This window comes from Antechinus flavipes, chromosome 3 (genome assembly GCF_016432865.1).
Source record: "Antechinus flavipes isolate AdamAnt ecotype Samford, QLD, Australia chromosome 3, AdamAnt_v2, whole genome shotgun sequence".
Lineage (NCBI taxonomy): Eukaryota > Metazoa > Chordata > Mammalia > Dasyuromorphia > Dasyuridae > Antechinus > Antechinus flavipes.
In genome coordinates this window covers 196,833,545-196,854,669 of record NC_067400.1, presented here as the reverse complement: position 1 = coordinate 196,854,669, position 21,125 = coordinate 196,833,545, and the positions used below count along the sequence as shown (strand labels likewise).

The 21,125-nt window shown below is 31.0% G+C and overlaps 1 protein-coding gene across 2 annotated transcripts in view; it reads left to right on the top strand.

The window, feature by feature from the left end:
* PROS1 (protein S) overlaps positions 1-16,874 on the top strand; it is a 109,968-nt gene extending 93,094 nt beyond the window's left edge. The window contains exons 10-15 of one of the 2 annotated variants that reach the window (XM_051984376.1): positions 2,080-2,269; positions 4,582-4,749; positions 6,225-6,393; positions 8,419-8,567; positions 12,933-13,158; positions 16,288-16,874. In XM_051984376.1, coding sequence (XP_051840336.1) covers positions 2,080-2,269; positions 4,582-4,749; positions 6,225-6,393; positions 8,419-8,567; positions 12,933-13,158; positions 16,288-16,448 — 1,063 coding nt within the window. In that variant the 3' untranslated portion in view covers positions 16,449-16,874. The remainder of the gene's footprint in view (positions 1-2,079; positions 2,270-4,581; positions 4,750-6,224; positions 6,394-8,418; positions 8,568-12,932; positions 13,159-16,287) is intronic. The other variant, XM_051984377.1, reaches the window with a different exon arrangement.
* The last annotated feature ends 4,251 nt before the right edge of the window (positions 16,875-21,125 follow it).

Here is a 21,125-nt window from a genome sequence, read left to right as displayed (position 1 = left end):
ACCATCATTCAGAGGACAATGGAGAAATGCAATGTGGTGGATGTTTGCTGATTCTAAGATATACAAATAAGGCACTACGAAGAAGACCTAAATTAAAGATTATTATCACAAAAATGTAATGTGATGTGGCTTCTGACCTCATCATTCAATTGAAATTGCTTTCTGCTAAGTTACCAATGATCTCTTAATTGCTTAATCCAATGGAGTCTTTTTGCAGTCCTAGAACTCAACCTATCTGTTACATTTAATACTGTTGACCACTGATACCTCCTGCATACTCTTTTCTCTCTGCTTTCATGATACTACTCTCTTTTGGATTGCTTCCTACTTGTCTGATCACTCCTTTGAGATGTTTTCTACTGATTCATCAGCCAGAATTATATGGTTCTCTCCTTGTTCTTCTCTCCTTGCTTCTTTTGGTGACTTTATAAACGCTAAAGAATTTTAGAATTATCTCTATGCAGATGACTCCCACATCTATATATGTAGGCCCAGTATCTCCCTTTTAATCCCACATCACCAATTTTCTATTGCACATTTCAAATTGTGTGTCCAGGGGACATCTTAAATTCAACATGTCTAAAACTAAACTCATTATCTTTCCCCTTACACCTTTCTCTTTTCTAAACTCTCCTATTTCTGTTGAAGTTACCATCATCCTTCCAGTCTTTTACATTTTCAATTAGTTGGAAAATTTTGGTGTTTCTTTCTTCACAACATCTTTCCTATATAACCTGCTTTCTCCATTTGCACAACTAACATCTTGATTTGGATCCTCATCATTTCTTGCACAGATTACTCTGAAAGTCTTTTAATTGCTTCAAATGTCTTTTCATTCCAATTCATTTTATATGCTTCTGCCAAAGCTTTAAGCTGAGATCTGATCCTGTAATTCTTTTATTAATTAACTTCAGTGGCTTCCTTTTGTCTCTAGGACAAAACAAAAGTACTTTGTTAAGGTTTTAAAGTTGTACACAAGCTGTCCCTAACCTATCTTTCTAGACTTATTAAACATAATTCCCTCTCCTTCCTGTATTCTGTGACCCAGTCAAATTGAATTTCTCTCTATTCCTCATACTTATTGCTCCATCTGGATTTGTACTGGCCATTTTATATGCATTAAATGCACTTCCTCCTTATCACCACTTCATAAATTCCCTCTTTTTATTTAACATACAACTTAATCTTCATTATTCTCATGAAGTCTTTGCTGATTCCCCCATCTGTTAATATCCACTCTCCAAAACTATCTCTCTCTCTCTCTCTCTCTCTCTCTCTCTCTCTCTGTATGTATGTATACTTTGTAAAGACACTCATGTTTATTCATCTTATATTTATTCTGTATGTAATTTTATATGTACTTTATATGTATTTATATGTACTCTGCCATTGGAATGTAAACTTTGCTAATAGGAGTTGTTCCTGCTGATCTGACCACTCTTTTGAGGCCTCTTGTACTGATTGATCATCCAGAATTATATGGTTTTTCCCTATGGCTCTTTCAATACCTGGAACATAGTAAATGCTTAATCATCTATTAATTATCTATTAATCAATCAATATTGATTGATATGACAGACATTATATTAGGTATTTATTTCTTTCCCTTTTAAATGTTTTATTCTTTCAGTGCTGTTTATCAAAATCTATTAAGATGACGAGTAAATGAATATTTAACTTTCATGAACTTCAGAAGTTGCCGGGTTTTTGTTTTTGTCTTTTTGAACTAGATGATTGCAAGCAATGCAAGTTAGATAAATACCTTTAAAAATCCTCATAATCCTTCAAATGAGATTTTCAAAAGCCTAAAGTTGGAAGAAGTGGGGTTCTATAGATACAGGGATAAAAGCAAGACAAAAGCTCATCTGTAATCAAGAAAGCAATCAAAATAATTTGTATCTGAAGAGATATATCAAAAGAGAATCTACCTAAAGACCTAATTCTGACTATTTGATTAATTCAAAAGAACCAGATTATTAGTTGCTCTTTTGAACCAGAGAATGTTTGACAGTGTCATTAAGAGTTATTAAACCTTCCAAAATTTCACATGTTGAATAATATCTCTCATTTTGCTATTAGATTTTCAGCTGAATTTGATTTTAGGACCTATGACTCAGAAGGTGTTATACTCTATGCAGAATCCCTTGATCACTCAGCATGGTTCCTGCTTGCCCTTCGTGATGGGAGGATTGAAATTCAGTTCAAAAATGAACATGGGACTAAAGTCACAAGTGGTGGCAAAATTATTAATGATGGTGTGTGGAACATTGTAAGTTTTAAGATTACCAATCTCACATTTTGCCTATAAACTTTTAGTATGCTCCTATAAAATTCAGTGATGATTGATCTTAGTAGAAACTAAATGAACTTCTGAAGAAGGAAATGGCAAACTACTCTAGTATTTTAGCCAGTAAAACTCTATGGATAGTTTGGTTCATGAGGTCATGAAAAGTCATACATGACTGTGAATGAATGAGCAACAGCAAATGTCAATTTATTAAATATCAACATTGATGTTTATTCAAGTTTATCTTATGTTGTAAATGCAAATACTGACCTTAATAAATAAGCCATAATAGACATCCTATATATAACTATTTATTTAATCAGATTTTTGTACTAATTCCTATCAGTTGATCTATTGTTTCAATTAATCTAGCTTTCACCACACTGGATATCTCAATTATTTATATTACAGAATACTACATAATTTTAAGGAATGATGTCATCATACCTAGCATAGTGCTTTGCACATAGTAGACACATAATAAATGCTTGTGGAATTGAATTAATAGGAAAAGTTTGGGTCACGAATCAGGAGATAATACTAAGTTACCTTTCTATAGCATTTAAAGGGTTGCGAATTGTTACAAAACATATTGACAAATGCAGTACATTTATTATTAGCCCTATATTACAGATGATTATACTCAAGTTTGAAAGGAAAAGTGATGGTAAAGAATGTTAGAAATATTCAGAGTTTCTCTCTAAATCTGTGAAATCAAGATTATAGAAGACATTTATTACAATCTCTCAAGACTTGGCCCTTATTAGAGACATAATACTGAATGGTGTGGAATAATATACAATACTGTATTTTTCTTATACTTCCTGCTACTAACTCATCCTGTGAAAATGAAATGATATTGTCTACTTTTAGAGGAATCTCTTTCTGGGGTTAAATACTATTTTCTAATAGATTGAGTGTTAAAAAACACATATCAAAAAGTAGTTCAGAAACTTTTAAATATGATAGATTCTAATGTGTTTGCACCTATTTTGTTTACATTAAGCTTTTTAGTAATTTATATATAACTTTTGATTTGTAGTGTCTTTCACATTTTTTGACTAGTATTATATTGTAACATATTACTGATTTATAAATTTGGCAGCTTAGTAAGTTATGCTATAGAATGTTTCATAGGAACTTCTTTGGGATAGAAAGATATGTCAAATAAAACAATCATTTTATATATATACTTCGAAAGGGTAGTTCATAAATTAATTTTAAAATATTGATATTAATTATACTACAGAGTATGCTTTAATCAAGAAACTTAATATACATTTTAAAGTTCACAAAATCATTTTAAATGAAAGAAATTCAATTTAAAATCAATTATTTGGAATAATTTTGTGATATAGAATAAGAGGTGATCATTAAAATAGCATACATAAAAACCAGCCAATTTACTTACAATATAAGAAAGCTTTTGATATTCATTATATAATTTTTACATGAAGCAATCATAAATTTCTTGTAATTAATTTGCATAGATAACTTTTTCTCAATTTTCTTGATAGAAAAGCAACTTTTGAACAAAAGTTTAAAAATAATTGAAAGAACCTAATTAAAAATGAAATCCTTTTAAGTAAAATTAGCTTTCAGGTTTTTGATACATTGTAATTTGAATTTCTTTAGATTTCCTGGAAATGGAAAAATATGTATTATACACATATATAAATAACTATTCTGTATAATAGGCAGGACTTTTGAATGTCAATTCTGTTTTACTCTAAAATTTTATTCTTAAGTCACTAATTGGACAAATGTTTAATATCTTGTTATCAAAAACAATTGAAAACCTAATTAAAAACAAAATCATTTTAAAGATAATTAGCTTTCAGATTTTTTTGTTGTTGTAACTTGAATTTCCTGGAAGTGAAAAAAAGCATATATGTGTATTTTTATATGTGCATATTACATATATTCTATGTAATAGGGCTTTTGAAGTGCCAATTCTCCTTTACTTTAAAATTTTATTCTTAATTCACTGATTAGATAAGTATTTTATATTTTATAAATGTCCTATTCCCTCAAAAGCCCCAAAGATATATGTAAACAATAACTAAAAATATAATTTACCCATTCTACAATATAATCTGTTTCATTTGTTTATACCATACTTTGTAGGACACTGGGATTTTAAAATATATTCTATGCAGACTGATGTTTTTAATCTATCTTTTTACTCATTGCTTTGGATTTGTGATCAAATGCTATTGCTTTAACTTGTTTTGTTGTCTGCCCTTAAATTATTTAATTTATTAAACCCAACATTTCAAAATGTTTGATTCTAGGTGTCTGTTGAAGAATTAGAAAATAGCATAAGTGTTAAAATAGCCAAAGAAGCAGTTATGAATATAAACAGCCCTGGACGTCTTTTCAAACCTAATAATGGTTTTTTGGAAACTAAAGTATACTTCGCCGGATTACCTCGGATGATGGAAAATGGTCTTATAAAATTGGTAATAATTCAACATCATAACATTTAGTACCTCTTACCTCTCAGATACTTTTAGTCCTTTAATTGTTTCAAAAGTATTTAAATATCAAAAATAATAGTTTATGAAATATTTGCAGAAAAATTAATATCATAATATGTCTTTAAAACATAGTTAGGAAGAAATGATACAATCATTAATTTATTAATGCTCACTAGTATTAAATGCAGATACAGTGCTAAGTACTGAAGATACAAATACAAGGAAAAAGACAGTTATGCCTTCAAAGTGTTTTCATTATAATGGAGAAGACATCATGCAAAAGAGAACTAAAACCTAGAGAAAAGACAAAGTGTGGAAATTAGATGCAACTGTGTAGAATGGGAGGAAGGCTCTAGAGAAAATTGACTTCCAGGAGAAAAGACTGGCCTGGCAGATTGATATGGATGGGTGAGAAGGCCATAAGTGTATTTTTATATATCCGGCAAAGAAGGCTCCAGGCACTGGTGAAAACTCATGAATGAGACCTAGCAGCTGAAGGGTGGTTTTCAAGTTTGGAAAAGTCAAGATCAGAACTAGGAGGGGAGAATGAACATTTTCTTTATTTGCAGAAATTTTAATTTGATTTTGAGCTAATATAAACTGCCATTTCATAAGGAGAGTCATTATTATTTTGTGAAAAGGTGCTGCATTTATAAGCAGTAAAGCTGCCTCTGAATCCTGTGATAAATAGACCAGCAAATTAGTCCTTCCTTACTGTTTTCTTAGAGTTGGAGCTATCTTGAGTGATTTTTTTGCATTTGTATTTTATGTATTTGTATGTCAGAAATATGTGTCTTTTTCTCAATATGCTTTAAACTCTCTTAATTTGACTTTACAGTATAAGGATAGATGTCTGGGAGAATAGCTACATTGTTCTTGCAGATTGTAGGGGGGTGAAGGGAAAAAAAATCCATTCCTTCAACCAAATGACATCCTAACCTACTGTTGAATCCTGTCTAAACTGTTTCCAACTCTAGAACTTTGTTGACTCCATCTTCACGACTTAGCTTTTTAAAAGCTCCATGAATTGTAACCAGTTTTCAGTTCAGCCAATGTATAATCCTTTCTGAATCCATCAGAGGAAGAGGAAGATGTTTCATAAAGATATCACAAGTTGTTGACATTTTAAAACATCATCATCTCTGATTAAACACCATCAATTACTATCAATTGATCTTGGTAGGAGGAGGTTACAATGATATTATATACTGCAAATCTATGTAACCAAGTGCTAAATAGTTTTTTAAAACTCAAATTTCTGTAGGAAAGAAGGAATAAAAATATTTCTGTTGGCATTTTTAGCTAAATGAAACTATCTTTTAATAATTTAGAATGACTAAAATGTTGTAATGTTTTAGTATAGTCAAACAAATATATTGCCAGTATTTTGCTTACTTTGTTCAACTTAGATGTGTTGAAAAATTAACTCATTGATCTCTATGCCAACTTTTATGTAGATTAACCCTCGCTTAGATGGATGTATTCGTGGATGGAACTTGATGAATCAAGGAGCTTCAGAAGTAAAAGAAATTATTCAAGAAAAACAAAATAAACATTGTTTGGCCTCCGTGGAAAAAGGTTCCTACTATCCTGGTTCTGGAGTTGCCCAATTTGACATTGACTATAGTAAGTTATTCTCTTTCTTGAGTTAAAGAGTTAAAGAAATTTGTGCATTTTAAGCTCTATTATTGATGCTACATATATCTTTGTAATTTACCTTCTTTTAATAACTGATACCAAATGACCTAAAAACTATAATCATATATTCTTATATTTATATTTAAAGATTCCTAGCTAATAGATCAGCTTTGTAGCAGAATTCTAGTATATTCCTGCTTTGAGATTAGAAAACTATTTATGAAGGAACTTTTTTGAAGCTTAAAAATACTTAATCTTAATCTAATGATTTACAATGGTGTAGAGGCAAACTTGGGTTGTTATCTGAGATTATATTAATCTCAGATGGAGATTAACAATCAAGATGAAGAGGTATCATTAAAAGATGCCAGCAAATAATAAAGATTTTTGGTCCCAAAACTAATGAAATCATCTACTAAGGTAAGATAATGCTTAGGATTCACACTAATGAAGTCTGAGATTTTTTGAAGTACTAATATTTGAGGAGGAAAATTTTATTCATATACAGAGTGATAGGATCATAAGATATAGAATTGAAAAGTGTCTTAGTAATTGTTTAATCCTATGGCTCTTAATATGGAGTCCATGAGCCCTCTCCCAAGGATTTGTGGTTATATATTTTGGAGAGAGAGGTTTATGGGGAAAATTACATCTATTTTATCATAATTGCTTTCCTTTATAATTATATATTTTATTTTATATATCTAAAATATCATTCTGAGGGACCTACAGGCTTTTCCATGGTGCCAAAAATGTTTAAAAATTCCCTGGTTTTTCCCAAACCTCCCAGTTTCAGTGACAAAACTGAAAAACAGAGAAGGGAAGTGACTTATTTAAGGTCACACTGTAAAAGGCAGCATTAGAATTTGAACTTTGGTTCTCTTACTCCAAATCCAGAATTCTTTCTAAGATATTACTTTACATGTAATTGCTTTTCTTGTTTATTTGTATATTCTTTAAAATATTTTTATTCTTTTTTGAATAACAAACACTCAATCTCTGCCTTCCTCATTCCTTTCTCACTGGTGGAGAATAACTCCACAAATAATTAAGTAAAGTGGTGTAATAAAATGACTGTGGCAAAAATGAAGACTATATGCTTTTTAAAAAAAACTATATGCTTTTGCTGTAATCATTCACTGACAACATTGTCTATTATATTTCATCTTTTTGTTCACTTTATTTAATATAGTTGTCTGTTCTGCTTCATGAGAATAAAGATCTTAATTTCTCTCTATAATTTCAGTATCTGACACAAAGCCTTGAATAGCATTGGTGCTTAATAAAGGCTACTTGAATTGAATTGATTTCACCTTGAAGACTGTCTTTGCTTCTGATGCATGAAATTGTGCTAATTATAAAACAGAATAGTATGTTTAGAACATTTCTCTATTAAGTTACTGTTACTCCTCCATATCCTTATTCCAAATCCTATATTCCACCACCATACCCTGCTTTGTTCTATCCCCTGGAAGGTTCAGAAACCAGAGCTTTATTTTATTCTTAATCAGAAAAAAAAGAAATATGAAATAGTAAACATTTTTTTCCTGACAGCAGCCTATAAAATGGGTCAATATTCAAAATTTCTTGCATCATAATCAGTGTGCAAAGCATTTAGTTATTAAAAGTCAGTAAAGAAAAGCTAATGCTATTGTTGGAAGTGAAAAACAACCACCACAACAAAAAAGAAATAAAAATAAAATAAAATATCAGATTTGCTTTGTATTTTTGCACTTTGGATTTTTCTAATTTTTTTTTCCTTTGGGGGAACTAAGGGATCTTTTGATCACTGAGATTTGTTAAAAGCAAATTCTTTCACTTATACAAAGTTATACAAAGATGGGAGTAAAACAGGTTTAGGGTAATAAACTGATACTTTTAGTCACCTTCCAAGCCATTTAATGTCTTCATGCCTGTTTCTTTCTCTTTCCCTCTTCCTTTCTCTCTCTCTCTCTCTCTGTCTCTCTCTCTCTCTCTCTCTCTCTCTCCTTTTGCTTGCTTCCTTTGGATCAGATAATGTGGTCAGTGCTGAAGGCTGGCAGATAAATGTGACCTTGGCCATCCGGCCATCTGCAGGCACTGGTGTCATGCTTGCCTTGGTGTCCGGGGATACAGTTCCTCTTGCATTGTCCTTGGTAGATTCCAGCTCCTCAGAATTCCAGGTAATTTTATTCTAAATAAACAATGCTGTTCCACTCTTTCTATTATTGTTTGCTTGCATTTTTGTTTTCCTTCTCAGATTTTTATCTTTCGAGATCCGATTTTTCTTGTGCAACAAGATAACTGTATAAATATATATTTTGTATATATATATATACACATACATTATATATATGTATATGTATATATATATACACATACGTATATATATATATATATATATATATGTGTGTATATATATATATATATGTGTTGGATTTATTCATATACTTTAACATATTTAACAGGTATTGGACTACCTGCCATCTAGGGGAGGAAGTAGGGGGAATGAGGGGAAAAATTGGAACAGAAGATTTTGCAAGAGTCATTGTTGAAAAATTACCTATGCATATGTTTTGTAAATAAAAAGCTATAATTAAAAAAAATAAACAAACAAATAAGCAAACAAACAAATAAACTATGCTTCATCAAAACACTGGGAGGGCAAAGGAAATTTAATTAAAGTAGCCATTCTTATCTCTTTAGCCATACTTAACTCAAATACACAAATGCTTCCTACTGGTCATTAATAGCATAATTATAATTATCATAATTACTTATTACTTATTTCTTATTTCCAAGGGACTATAATGAATACTTAAGATTCAAAAAGGATTCACAGGGAAGACATTTGGAATGAAGGTCTGGTTCCACTCTTTTAAAGCAGGCCATAAACTATATATTTGGCCTTATGCAAATTGATTCTCCAAATCTACCATATTTCTGTCCATTTATATCATGAAACTTGAAAGGCTGTGTGATCAAGAAGGAGACTTAATAGAGATAAGAGTGAGTGGAGTCATATTTTTGTCATTTCCTCTTAAAATGTAATAGAAAGCTGGTGGGGATGGTAAATACATCATCTTCTCTTCTGGCCATAAGACACCCAGAGACTAACATTCTGTCCCATTGCAAAATTAGCATCCAGGGTCCTTTTATTCCCAGATAGAAACCGGGAATCAAACACAAGAATCTAAACAGCATTTTTTTTTGGCAGGATGGGGTGGGGAATGAATCAACGCTGGGATTTCATTGCATTGGTATAGGAAACTGCCTCACAAAGTTGTTGGGGAACTCTTGAGAGTTTAAGGGACTTGTGTACAATTACTCAGTTGTCATGTGTAAAAGGAAAGACATAAACTTGTTTTTTCATGATTCATGATCATAAATTAAAATTCATGATTTTAATTTCATGATTCAATAATTCTTAGAATTATTATATGATTATTATAATAATCTTAACTATAAGAAATGGATTACTTCTTAATCCACTACACAATATTGCCTGACAAAATTACCTTGTGTTTATTTTGTTTATATTTTGTATATTCTTTTCACATGTTGCCTTTCCCGATAGAATGTAAATTGCGTGAAAACAAGCAATTTCATTTTTGTCTTCATATCTCTAAGACTCGGCATAGTCACAGGCATTTGGAACTTAATAAAAACTTTTTGTTTGGTTTATTAATTAATTTTACTTAGACTTGCCATTGGCTAAACTAGTATCATCTATAAAAGGCATTCTGGCCTCAATGTTATGATAACCTGGCTTTTGTGCTTTATGAGGGAATTTGGGGGGAGGAAAAGGAAGAAGTAAAACAATTGTAGTCTTTTGGACTTGTAAATTCATGTACTTATGTCTTATGTCTAGCTTGTTCTGTTTGAAAGATGAATTGATTTTAAAAATATACGATGTCTCCATTTTTATGTTATCATTTGCCTGAGATGTAAAAAACATGAATTGATATTCAACTGATGTATTTAAGTGGATAAATTAGCCTCCATTTTATCTGAATAATTCTGAAAGGTAGACTAGTGCAAGGCATCAGGGTCTAGAGAGAATAGGAATGAAACTGGAATTTTTTGCTTAAATATCCAAGATTAAATACTCAACAATTTCCTGAACCAACATTTGTCATGGTGCTCCATGCAGTTTCTTTGAAACACTACACTGAGAATAAAATTAATCTTTTTAACTTCCTCCTAATGATTCTAAGCCTGCCTACTTAGTTTTATGAAGTTTTTTCCTTCTCTTTCCTAATTACTATCCAGATTTTGATACTTTTACATCTCATCAGGTAAGGGTAGAAGATGAGAAAGAGAGATAATTAAAACAATTCTTTGGCCACTTGCTAGCAGTTTCAGTGGAAGGATGTTTAGGTTTTATGTAGAGGTTAAAATCATATCAGACTGCCTCTGTTAAAGTCTAACATTTCACTCTGAGCTTTGTGCATAGTAGATACTTACTGACAGCAGAAGGCATGTTAAAGTAGATGTTCATGGAGAAATTGACTTAGGAGATGTTCAAAATGTTTTTTAAAAGCTTTCAGAAAGTACTGCAAATTATAAAGCTTTAGAAAGAAAAATGTATATTGCTAAAAAGAAAAGGTGAAGCAATAACAACTTTATTCATCTACTAAAGATCCTTTATTTCTTTGAACAAAACTGATTAATATATTCAGACTACATTTTTCTTTCACAAATTGTTTATATACACTCAAAGAACTTAATGTAGTTTTTATATTTGAAGAAGGGCAAATGCATATCTTTCCCATTAGAATTATTTCTAATATTGATTACAACTTTTAAAAATGTCTTTATCTTATGATTTTTCTGTATATATGAGACCTATATACATAAAATATAAGCCAATGTCTCCTTCTGCCAAAATATGTTTTACATTGACTAATTTTCTTAAAATATATTTCCTCAAAGAACCAGTAACATAGACTACTAATTATGATTTGGTATTGGAAGTGAATTTTACATTCAAAAAATTAGACATTTATTCTAGCATAGAACCACTGGCTTGTAAGAACCATGCCTTTATATTGATCAACATCTAACATATCAAGATAAGATTCAAAGTGGGTTCATGATTTAGACATAAAGAGTGATATGATAAGTAAATTAGAAGAACAAAGGATAGTCTATCTCTCAGATCCATGAAGAAGGAAAACCAAAGAAGAATTTTTTAAAAAAGTATGAAATACAAAATGGCTAATTTTGATTATATTAAATTTAAAAGGTTTTGTATAAATAAAATCAATACAGACAAGATTAGAAGGGAAGCAGAAAACTGGAAAAAATTCTTTATATCCAAGGGTTCTAATAAAGGCCTAAGGAAAATTGAGTCAAATTTATAAGAATACAACCATTCTCTATTGATAAATGGTCAAAGGATATGAACAGACAATTTTCAGTCAAAATACACATTGTATACTGCAGCAATAAGATTATGGGATGATCAATTATTTTTAATAATGAGATAATTCAGGCTAATTCCAATGGTCTTTTGTTCTGATTTTTCTTATGCAGCATGATAATTGTGGAAACACAGACACACACATATATAAGAACTGTACATGTTTAATATATAGAGAATTATTTATTGTCTTTGAAGAGAGGGTGGGGGAAGGGAAGGATAAAATTTTGGAATACAAGGTTTTTCAAGGGTAACTTTGAAACAAAAACATATTGATTAAAAATTCTGTATTGTTAACTAGAAGGAGGATATGTGTCTATATCTTTTATTATGGATAAAAATATTTAAATGGATCAAAAAAAGAAGTATGCCTTTAAAATGTATGTTTGTTATTAAGGATATAACTAAAAATAAAGGTTTTTTAAGCAAGCATTCCACATATTCAGGCCTTTGCCAATAATGTTATCTTGAAGATACTATACATTTGGAGGCCAAAAAAGAATCTTTCCTTTGTTCTGACTTTAGTTTCACTTATTTCTATTGTCACTTAAGCCTCAAATATGTAACCTAGAACACAACTATTATAGTCTCTACTTATTGAAATGCTTATTTTTTTCTTGCGAAGTCTAACTACATCTAGTCTGAAGAATTCCTTGATTTTCACAACTGAAAACTGATGCTTCCCTCTTAGAGCTTTTTGTGGGGGGTTCTTAGTTGCCCTTATAACATTCAATCTAGTGTCTTATTCCTTTGCTTAACCTCAATGGATTTAAAATGCCTTCTGGGTCAGGACTATGATATTTTCATTTTTATGTCTATCATTACCTAAGTACATTTTGTTGAGTTGCAATGAACTAATAGATACAAATTTTATTGACTTATTGAGTTTTTGGAAATCATTGTAGATTGATTTCTAAGGCATTTTATTGTTAATACATTTTATCACTGTCATGAGGAAATTTTCTTTTTAAAGTATCTGATACACACACACACACACACACACACACACACATATATTCATACACCTATATCTCCCTGGTAGAAATACAATAACATTTTAAATATTTAATCTAAATGAATTTATTATTAATATTTGCTTACAAGTGTTCACCTTGCCTCTCAGGATGTTCTAGTAACTATTGAAAATACCATTGTATCTCGGATGGAGGTTGAGAAATTGTGTACCCATGAGAATTCCAAAGTGGAACTCAGAGTCAGCAGGGGATTGCTGGAATTGACAAACAGTTTTCAAGGAGAAACTATTTATCATGAAGATCTGAAAACAAAACTTGCCATCTTGGACAAAGCAATGTTGGGGAAAATAGCTACCTATTTGGGTGGACTTCCAGGTATTTCTTTAAAACCTTACAATCCCAGAGACTCTAGAAGTATGAGACTGAGAAATATGAACTAGTTGATAATATGATTAGTTATTTTTGTCATTCATTAATTCATGTCAGTCATTCTGATTGAATGACAAGGGCCCTGTCCTTAAGGTCAAAAGTAAGCTTATATGTAACTTTGCCTTCTCCACACAAATATAAATATATACAACTTTTATTTGAAGTCTCCTATTAATGGGGAGCTCACTACCTCTAGAGGAAACTCATTTTATTTTGGAGAGGTTTCAACTTAAGGAAGTTTTTCCTTATGTCAAATCTTTCTCTCTTTAATCCATTAATATTATTTCTACTCAGTGGAGTCACATGAAAAGAGTCCATTTCCCCTTATCATGTGACAATTCTTCAAATTTTGCTGTATCACTTATAAATTTTATATTTTAAATATCTCAAATAGTTTAGCCCTACTTTTTTGTGGTTTTTTTGGACACTTAATGAATTACAAATTCATCTAATCATGCTCTTGCCTAGATTTAATCTTTTCATCATATATACACAATAGCTAAATACAGGTTGGATTTATTTTTTTGAAATATTTTTGGTAAAATTTGATATTATTTTCAATATATTGTTGTAGCAGAGAGCTGTAAGGATGAGAAAAGGCAAAATATTTTATAAATTCTATTATACCTTTCTCTTATCTTGTTATTAATATGTCATTGGTAAATTTTTCAGTGTATTTTTTCATGATTTCATGGAGACTAATGACAAAACAATTTCAATTAAGCTATATAAAAAGAACTTTCCTTTTTTTCCTTTTTATAGGTGTGATTCATTTGCTTTAGATGTAAACTAATATTTGATAACTTTTTTGGGAGGTTGACCTGATACTCACTGAATGGTATTATAAATCTTAAAATTAAGGTAGACTAAAGCATGGAGTTTCAAGCATAATCAATTTATTAGTAAAGCAAAAATTTACCAGTAAATATGATCTTAATTTCTCCAGCAAAATTAAAACTCAAAATGAGGGGAACAACTCTCTTTTATAGTTTTGAGGAGTACAGAAAATAGGAAGGCTAGCATTATAGACAGAAAAAAATATATTTGGATGGAAATTGAGAGTGGAGGCTAACAACTCCATCCTTTCTTGCTATGACTAAGAAATGTAGATTGATACCAGTCACATCTATAAGGACTGAGATAACAAACCAGACTATTTTGGATAACAAACCAGACATCCCTGAAGGATAGCTTGTTAGTGTAAAGATAGTAGGCTAGACTCCCTGATGTTTATTTGTCTGCTTCAAAGGTAACAGATTTCCTTGACTGAAGAATGGGGAAGTGAATAACTTCTGGACTTCTAACTAACTGGACTTCTAAACTAACCTCATTAAAAGCCAGTGAAATTTCTGAATTAAGTTCCGAAACAAAGAATTATGGTTTATTTAACAGAAAAAAATAAATTAACAATAAATAGGATCAATTAAAAAAGACAGAATCAGTCTGGTTATTTTAGTGTCCATAATCTCATGAAAACTAAGCATGTTTCACAGTATTTGATTAATTGAAAAAAAGAATTTGTTTTTTGTTTTCATATATATGATGTACTTTGTTTAGATGTAACATAATATTATTATTTTGTAAGTTAATGAATTAGCTTGATATAATAATTTTTTTTCTTTTTGGAAAAAGATATAACTTTTAGATCATACATTTTGTAGTAGGAAGTATATTTCTTTTATGTGTAGATGACTAAATGAAACTATTTCATTTAATATAATGAAGACTTTTAGAGAGGTAGAACAAAATAAAAAAGCACAAAAGAAGATATATTAAACTTGTTTTATGAGTTGATTTAAAGGCTAGTGTATAATGAAAAGTTAGTTATTATAGCATAATGCTTTGAAAAAAAATTGGATTGAGTCAGGAAACTAAATTCAATATTATAATTATAATAAATTATAAGTTTATTTTTTATTATACGTTTATTATAAATTATTAAAATAAAATTACTACAAATTTTAAATTTATAAAATATAATTATATAGTTATTAAAATAAAACAAATTATATTATTAAATTATTTATATGTTAATGAATTATAATTATACAAATAAAATAAACAGTGATAATTTAAATGTTAAGATAAATAAAAGTAATAATGCTATTATTAATGTTTAAACTTGAGATGTATTAATTTTAGAATTGCTTTGAATTTTTAAACATAACCTTTGCCTTCTATTGCAGAAAAAACACTAAATTGCCCACTCTGCTAAATCAGCATCAGAACTACTCACACATGTGCCAGTCTTCTCAGTATTACAAGATCCTCATGTATAGAGAATCAGAACAGGATGTTAGCTACATTATACTTGGCAGAACACTTTGTAGGTACAGATAAGTTCATCTCAGAAACAGAATATGAAGAAGGTGAAGAATGTGAAGAGAAACAAAAGATATTTTCACTGTGATAATGACATAGTGTGTCAAAAGAAAAAGTAGTTGGAGAGTATTTAAAAAGAGTAAGTGAACTCTGAGGGAGCCATGAATATCATTTAAATACATAATTTATTGATGAAACTGAAAAAAGGGGAGAAGATAAAAGATTGAGGAAAAAAAACTCTTTAAATTAGTCCTAAGACTAATCGCAGAATAAAAGAACTGCTTGTCTTTAAGAATATGATAGATTTGCAACCAAATTTTTAATATATATTTGGTCAGCAAGAAAATACAGCTTAAAGAAACTTGGCAAATCTGTTTTCCTTCTCCAACCCTAACCAAGTATAAGAACAGTGATTTCCAGATATTTTAAAAAGCTTCCACATTTTGTTTTTCAAACTAAAGAAAGTATTTCATTGTTTGACTACTTTACTTCTACAGAATTTAATTAGTTAGGAAAAAAGTCCCAGAGAAGCATGTGCTGCATTTTCTACTTTGATCAAATTTATCAGATTATTCTGATATGTATAGATGGAGAAGATAATATTTATAAATGTAATTAATAAATATATTTTATGCTAAATTGCTGATTCTTCCTTGAGGTTAAGCAAGTGATTTGGAAATAGAACGTTAGAATGTTTTTACTAATCTGGAAAATCAATAGAATGCTACAAGTCCACTATTTTTTTTTGTACAGATGTTCCTGTCAATGCTACACTGGTGAATATCTTTTACAATGGATGCATGGACGTGAAAATTAATGGCAAAGAGTTGGATCTGGATGAAGCAGTCTTCAAACAGAATGATATCAGATCTCATTCATGTCCAACAGTTTTAAAAAACCCAAACACTTTCTAAAAGTGTTTCCTCTATAAGATATGATTTCTTTTTCCTCTTTGTGACTCAAGTTGCAAAGAAAGCTGAACATTATTATTTGCAATGAACTGGGGGGAGGGATTATTTTCAAAATACTTTGACCCTCTTTGGGTAGGCAAAACACTTTTTATAGAAAAAAGTACTTTTATGGTTCAAATAACTTTTTAAAAAATTTTTGCCTCTGTTGACATTAAGAACATAAAATAATGAAATGTAAAGATTTTTTTAACTTTAATTTTTTTTATATTTGGTCTTTCACTTTTCTATTTGAAAAAAGTCAAATTTACTTTTTGTTTTCATTAAATAGTTTTTGAGCTGGAATATTTGGGTTTTACACATGAGAGGAAAATGTGTTTCCTTTTTCATGTTATATATAAAAAAGAAATAAAGTGAACAGTAGCACTGAAACCTGACTGCATGCCATTACTCACATATACTTATTTCCCTACTGTTTTCAAAATAGAGTCTAGCTCATAAGATATGACAAGTCAGTGGGACATAAGTTGTTCATTCATTTCAATCATATCCAATTTTTCACAATCCCTTCAAGGATTTTCTCTGAGAAAATACTGGAATGGTTTGCAATTTCCTTCTTCAGCTCATTTTATACTTGAGGAACTAAAGTGAGCAAGAGAAAGTGATTTATCTAGGGTCACACAGCTAAGTACATGTCTAAGTTCAGATTTGAACTCAGGAAGATTAGTTCTTCCTAACTTCAGGCCAAGTTTTAACTATACCACCTGGCTGTAAAACTTGTCACCAAAGTCTCCCACAACCCACTGGCCCACCAAACTTCTACCTTTCTTTACTGACTTAGAAGCTGCTAGTAGTCTCCAGTCTTGGATTCTTGTCTTGCCACTGGATTGTTGACTCTGGAGGAAAAGAGAGAAGCTGTAGCATAGCTCTGCTTCATTTAAATTCAGTTCACTCAAAAGTCAAGCTATCACTCTCAGGCGGTCATTTAATCCTCCAACAAGGACCCAAACTACCAATTCCAGTTCAGGAATGCTACTGTTTCATCTTCTTCCCTTCCCCCTTAGCACATGTGGTCTCTGTCTACACTTGAGGTATTACCTTTACAGGTAACAAAATCCCCATGTTTGCTGTTGATATGAATGATATTGACTTAGAAAATAATTGGGATTGTAAGAAAATCATTAAAATAGCAGAATACATAATAAATATGCAATAATTGTCAACATTTTTATAGTGAAACAAAAAAGATGAAACAATAGAAATAGAAGTTTCATATAAAATTATTACCAAAAAATGCGACTAACCCTCCCAATCTACAGTTTTCTTGTGGAAATATAGTTACTATACATTCTTTTTTTAAAAACTAAACATTCTTTTTTTTATTAAAGCTTTTTATTTACAAAACATATGCATGGGTAATTTTTCAACATTGACCCTTGCAAAATCTCATGTTCCAAATTTTCCCCTCCTTCCCCCCTCCCCCCACCTCTCCTAGATGGCAGGTAGTCCAATGCATGTTAAATATGTTCAAATATATGTTAAATACAATACATATATACATATTTATATCATCTTGCTGCATAAGAAAAATCAGATCAAGAAGGAAGAAAGAAAACGAAATGCAAGCAAACAACAGAGAGAGTGAGAATGCTATGTTGTGGTCCACACTCAATTCCCATGGTTCTCTCTCTGGGTGTAAATGGCTCTTTTCATCACTGAACAAGTGGAATTTGTTTGAGTCATCTCATCATCATTGTATATATAGTTATGTTGTTGCTGTATATAATGATCTCCTGGTTCTGCTCATTTCATCTAGCATCAGTTCATCTAAGTCTCTCCAGGCTTCTCTGAAATCATCCTTCTGCTCATTTCTTACAGAACAATAATATTTCATAACATTCATGTAGCATAATTTATTCAGCCATTCTCCAATTGATGGGCATCCATTCAGTTTCCAATTTCTTGTCACTACAAAAAGGGCTGTCACAAACATTTTTGCAAATGTGGGTCCCTTTACCTCCTTTAAGATCTCTTTGGGATATAATCCCAGTAGAAACATTTGCTGGATCAAAGGGTATACCCAGTTTGATAACATTTTGAGCATAGTTCCAAATTGCTCTTCAGAATGGTTGAATCCATTTACAGTTCTACCAACAATGATCAGTGCCCCAGTTTTCCCACATCTCCAATTCAATATTATCTTTTCCTGTCATTTTAACCAATCTGAGAAGTGTGTAGTGGTATCTCAGAGTTATCTTAATTTGCGTTTCTCTAATCAATAGTGATTTGGAGCTTCAATTTCTTCATCTGAAAATTGTCTGTTCATATATTTTGACCATTTATCAGTTGGAAAATGACTGGAATTATTATAAATTTGAGTCAATTCTCTATATATTTTAGAAATGAGGCCATTATCAGAATCTTTGAATGTAAAAATGTTTTCCAAATTTATTGCTTCTCTTCTAATCTTCTCTGCATTAGTTTTGTTTGTTCAAAAACTTTTTAACTTAATACAATCAAAATTATCTATTTTGTGATCAACAATGATCTCTAGTTCTTCTTTGGTCACAAATTGCTTCCTCTAAACTAAACATTCTGTAGCGAATTAGAGGAAGAGAAATAATTAAAAGGGATATTTGTTGGAATCCTTACAAACTGCTAACTAATTAGAGTTGATCTAATCTTACAAGAAGATTTTGGCCAGAACCTGAAACAAGGTACTAAGTAGAACTAATTAGTACAATGCTTGTGTTTACACCTTTGTGTTCACATCTTCCATAGTGCTCTCTGGCCCAAAGAGCCATCTGTCCCATCTTAGCTGAAATTCTACTTTAACTCTTCTAACAAAATTTCTTTGTTGCACTCACCCTAATTTCTGGGTTGAAGAGTCTTTTCCACTGGATCAGGATCGTAGCTTTTCCACTGAAATCCACTGAGGGGGTCTGTTTGCCCCACGTTGGGCGCCAAAATGTGGTGAGCTTTTTCTTCTCAAAACACAGCCAGGTGATAAAAGTTCAGATCTTTTATTATCTCCAATATAGCCCGGTTAGCTTAGAGGTCCATCTCTCTGCTTGGTTCCAAGAGCTCCCTCCGTGGTCGCCAAATCCAAAGGTTTTGCCTTTTAGCCTCTGCCTCTGTTTTCTTCTGCCTCCTCTGGGTGTAACCTCAGCTGCTATCAGATGTGAACACAAAGGTGTAAACACAAGCATTGTACTAATTAGTTCTACTTAGTACCTTGTTTCAGGTATTGGCCAAAATCTTCTTGTAAGATTAGATCAACTCTAATTAGTTAGCAGTTTGTAAGGATTCCAACAGATATTCATTACTTGTGTTTTGGCTGTACCAATATAAAAAAATGTCAGTGGTATTCAAATTAATTCACAGATTTTGTGTTATTGCAATCAGACTACCACAGGGATACTTTATTTGAATTAAAATAACAAAAGTTCATTTTTGAGAATCAAAGATCTAGAATTTCAAGGGGAATAATGAAAAAAAAAAAAGGAATCAAGACTATAAAGCATTTCCTAATGTCAAATTCTACTGAAAAGCAATAATAATCCAAGCTATTTGGTGCCAATTTTAAAAAATAAATCAGAATAGACAAGAGATAATAGACTTTACCATTTCAGTATTTGACAAAACTCAAACTGTAACTTACTTGAGAATGGCGTCCTTGTTTATAAGAGCTTTTGAAAATGGAAAAAATTAAAAGCTGCAGAAAAACTGATTTAGAATAACATCTTATACTATATGCTACAGTAAGTTTTAAATATATGCACAAAGTAAATATAAAAAGATTATGAAAAACCAAAAGATACTAGAAGATGGTTCTTTTTACAACTAAGGGAAATAATGAATTCTTTTTAAAAATTTATTATAGCTTTTTATTTACAAGCTATATGCATGGGTAATTTTACAGCATTGACAATTGCCAAAACTTTTGTTCCAATTTTTCTCTTCCTTCTCCCCACCCCCTTCCCCTAGATGTTAAGTTGATGAATACATGTTAAATATGTTAAGTATAAATTAAATACAATATTAGTATACATGTCCAAACAGTTATTCTGCTGTTCAAAAAGAATCAGACTTTGAAATAGTGTACCATTAGCCTGCGAATCAAAAATACAGTTGGACAAAGGTAGAGGGATTGGGAATTCTTTGTAGTGGTTCATAGTCATCTCCCAGAGTTCTTTTGCTGGCTGTAGCTGGTTCAATTCATTACTGCTCTATTGGAGCTGATTTGGTTCATCCCATTGTTGAAGAGGGCCAGGTCCATTAGAATTGATCATCATATAGTATTATTGTTGAAGTGTATAATGATCTCCTGATCCTGCTCATTTCACTCAGCATCAGTTCATGTAAGTCTCTCCAGGCCTTTCTGAAATCATCCTGCTGGTCATTTCTTACAGAACAATAATATTCCATAATATTCACATACCACAATTTATTCAGCCATTCTCCAATTGATGGGCATCCACTCAGTTTCCAGTTTCTGGCCTCTACAAAGAGGGCTGCTACAAACATTCTTGCACATACAGGTCCCTTTCCCTTCTTTAAAATCTCTTCGGTATATAAACTCAGTAATAGCACTGCTGGATCAAAGGGTATTCACAGTTTGATAACTTTTTGAGCATAGTTCCAAATTACTCTCCAGAATGGCTGGCTGTATTTGCAGTTCCA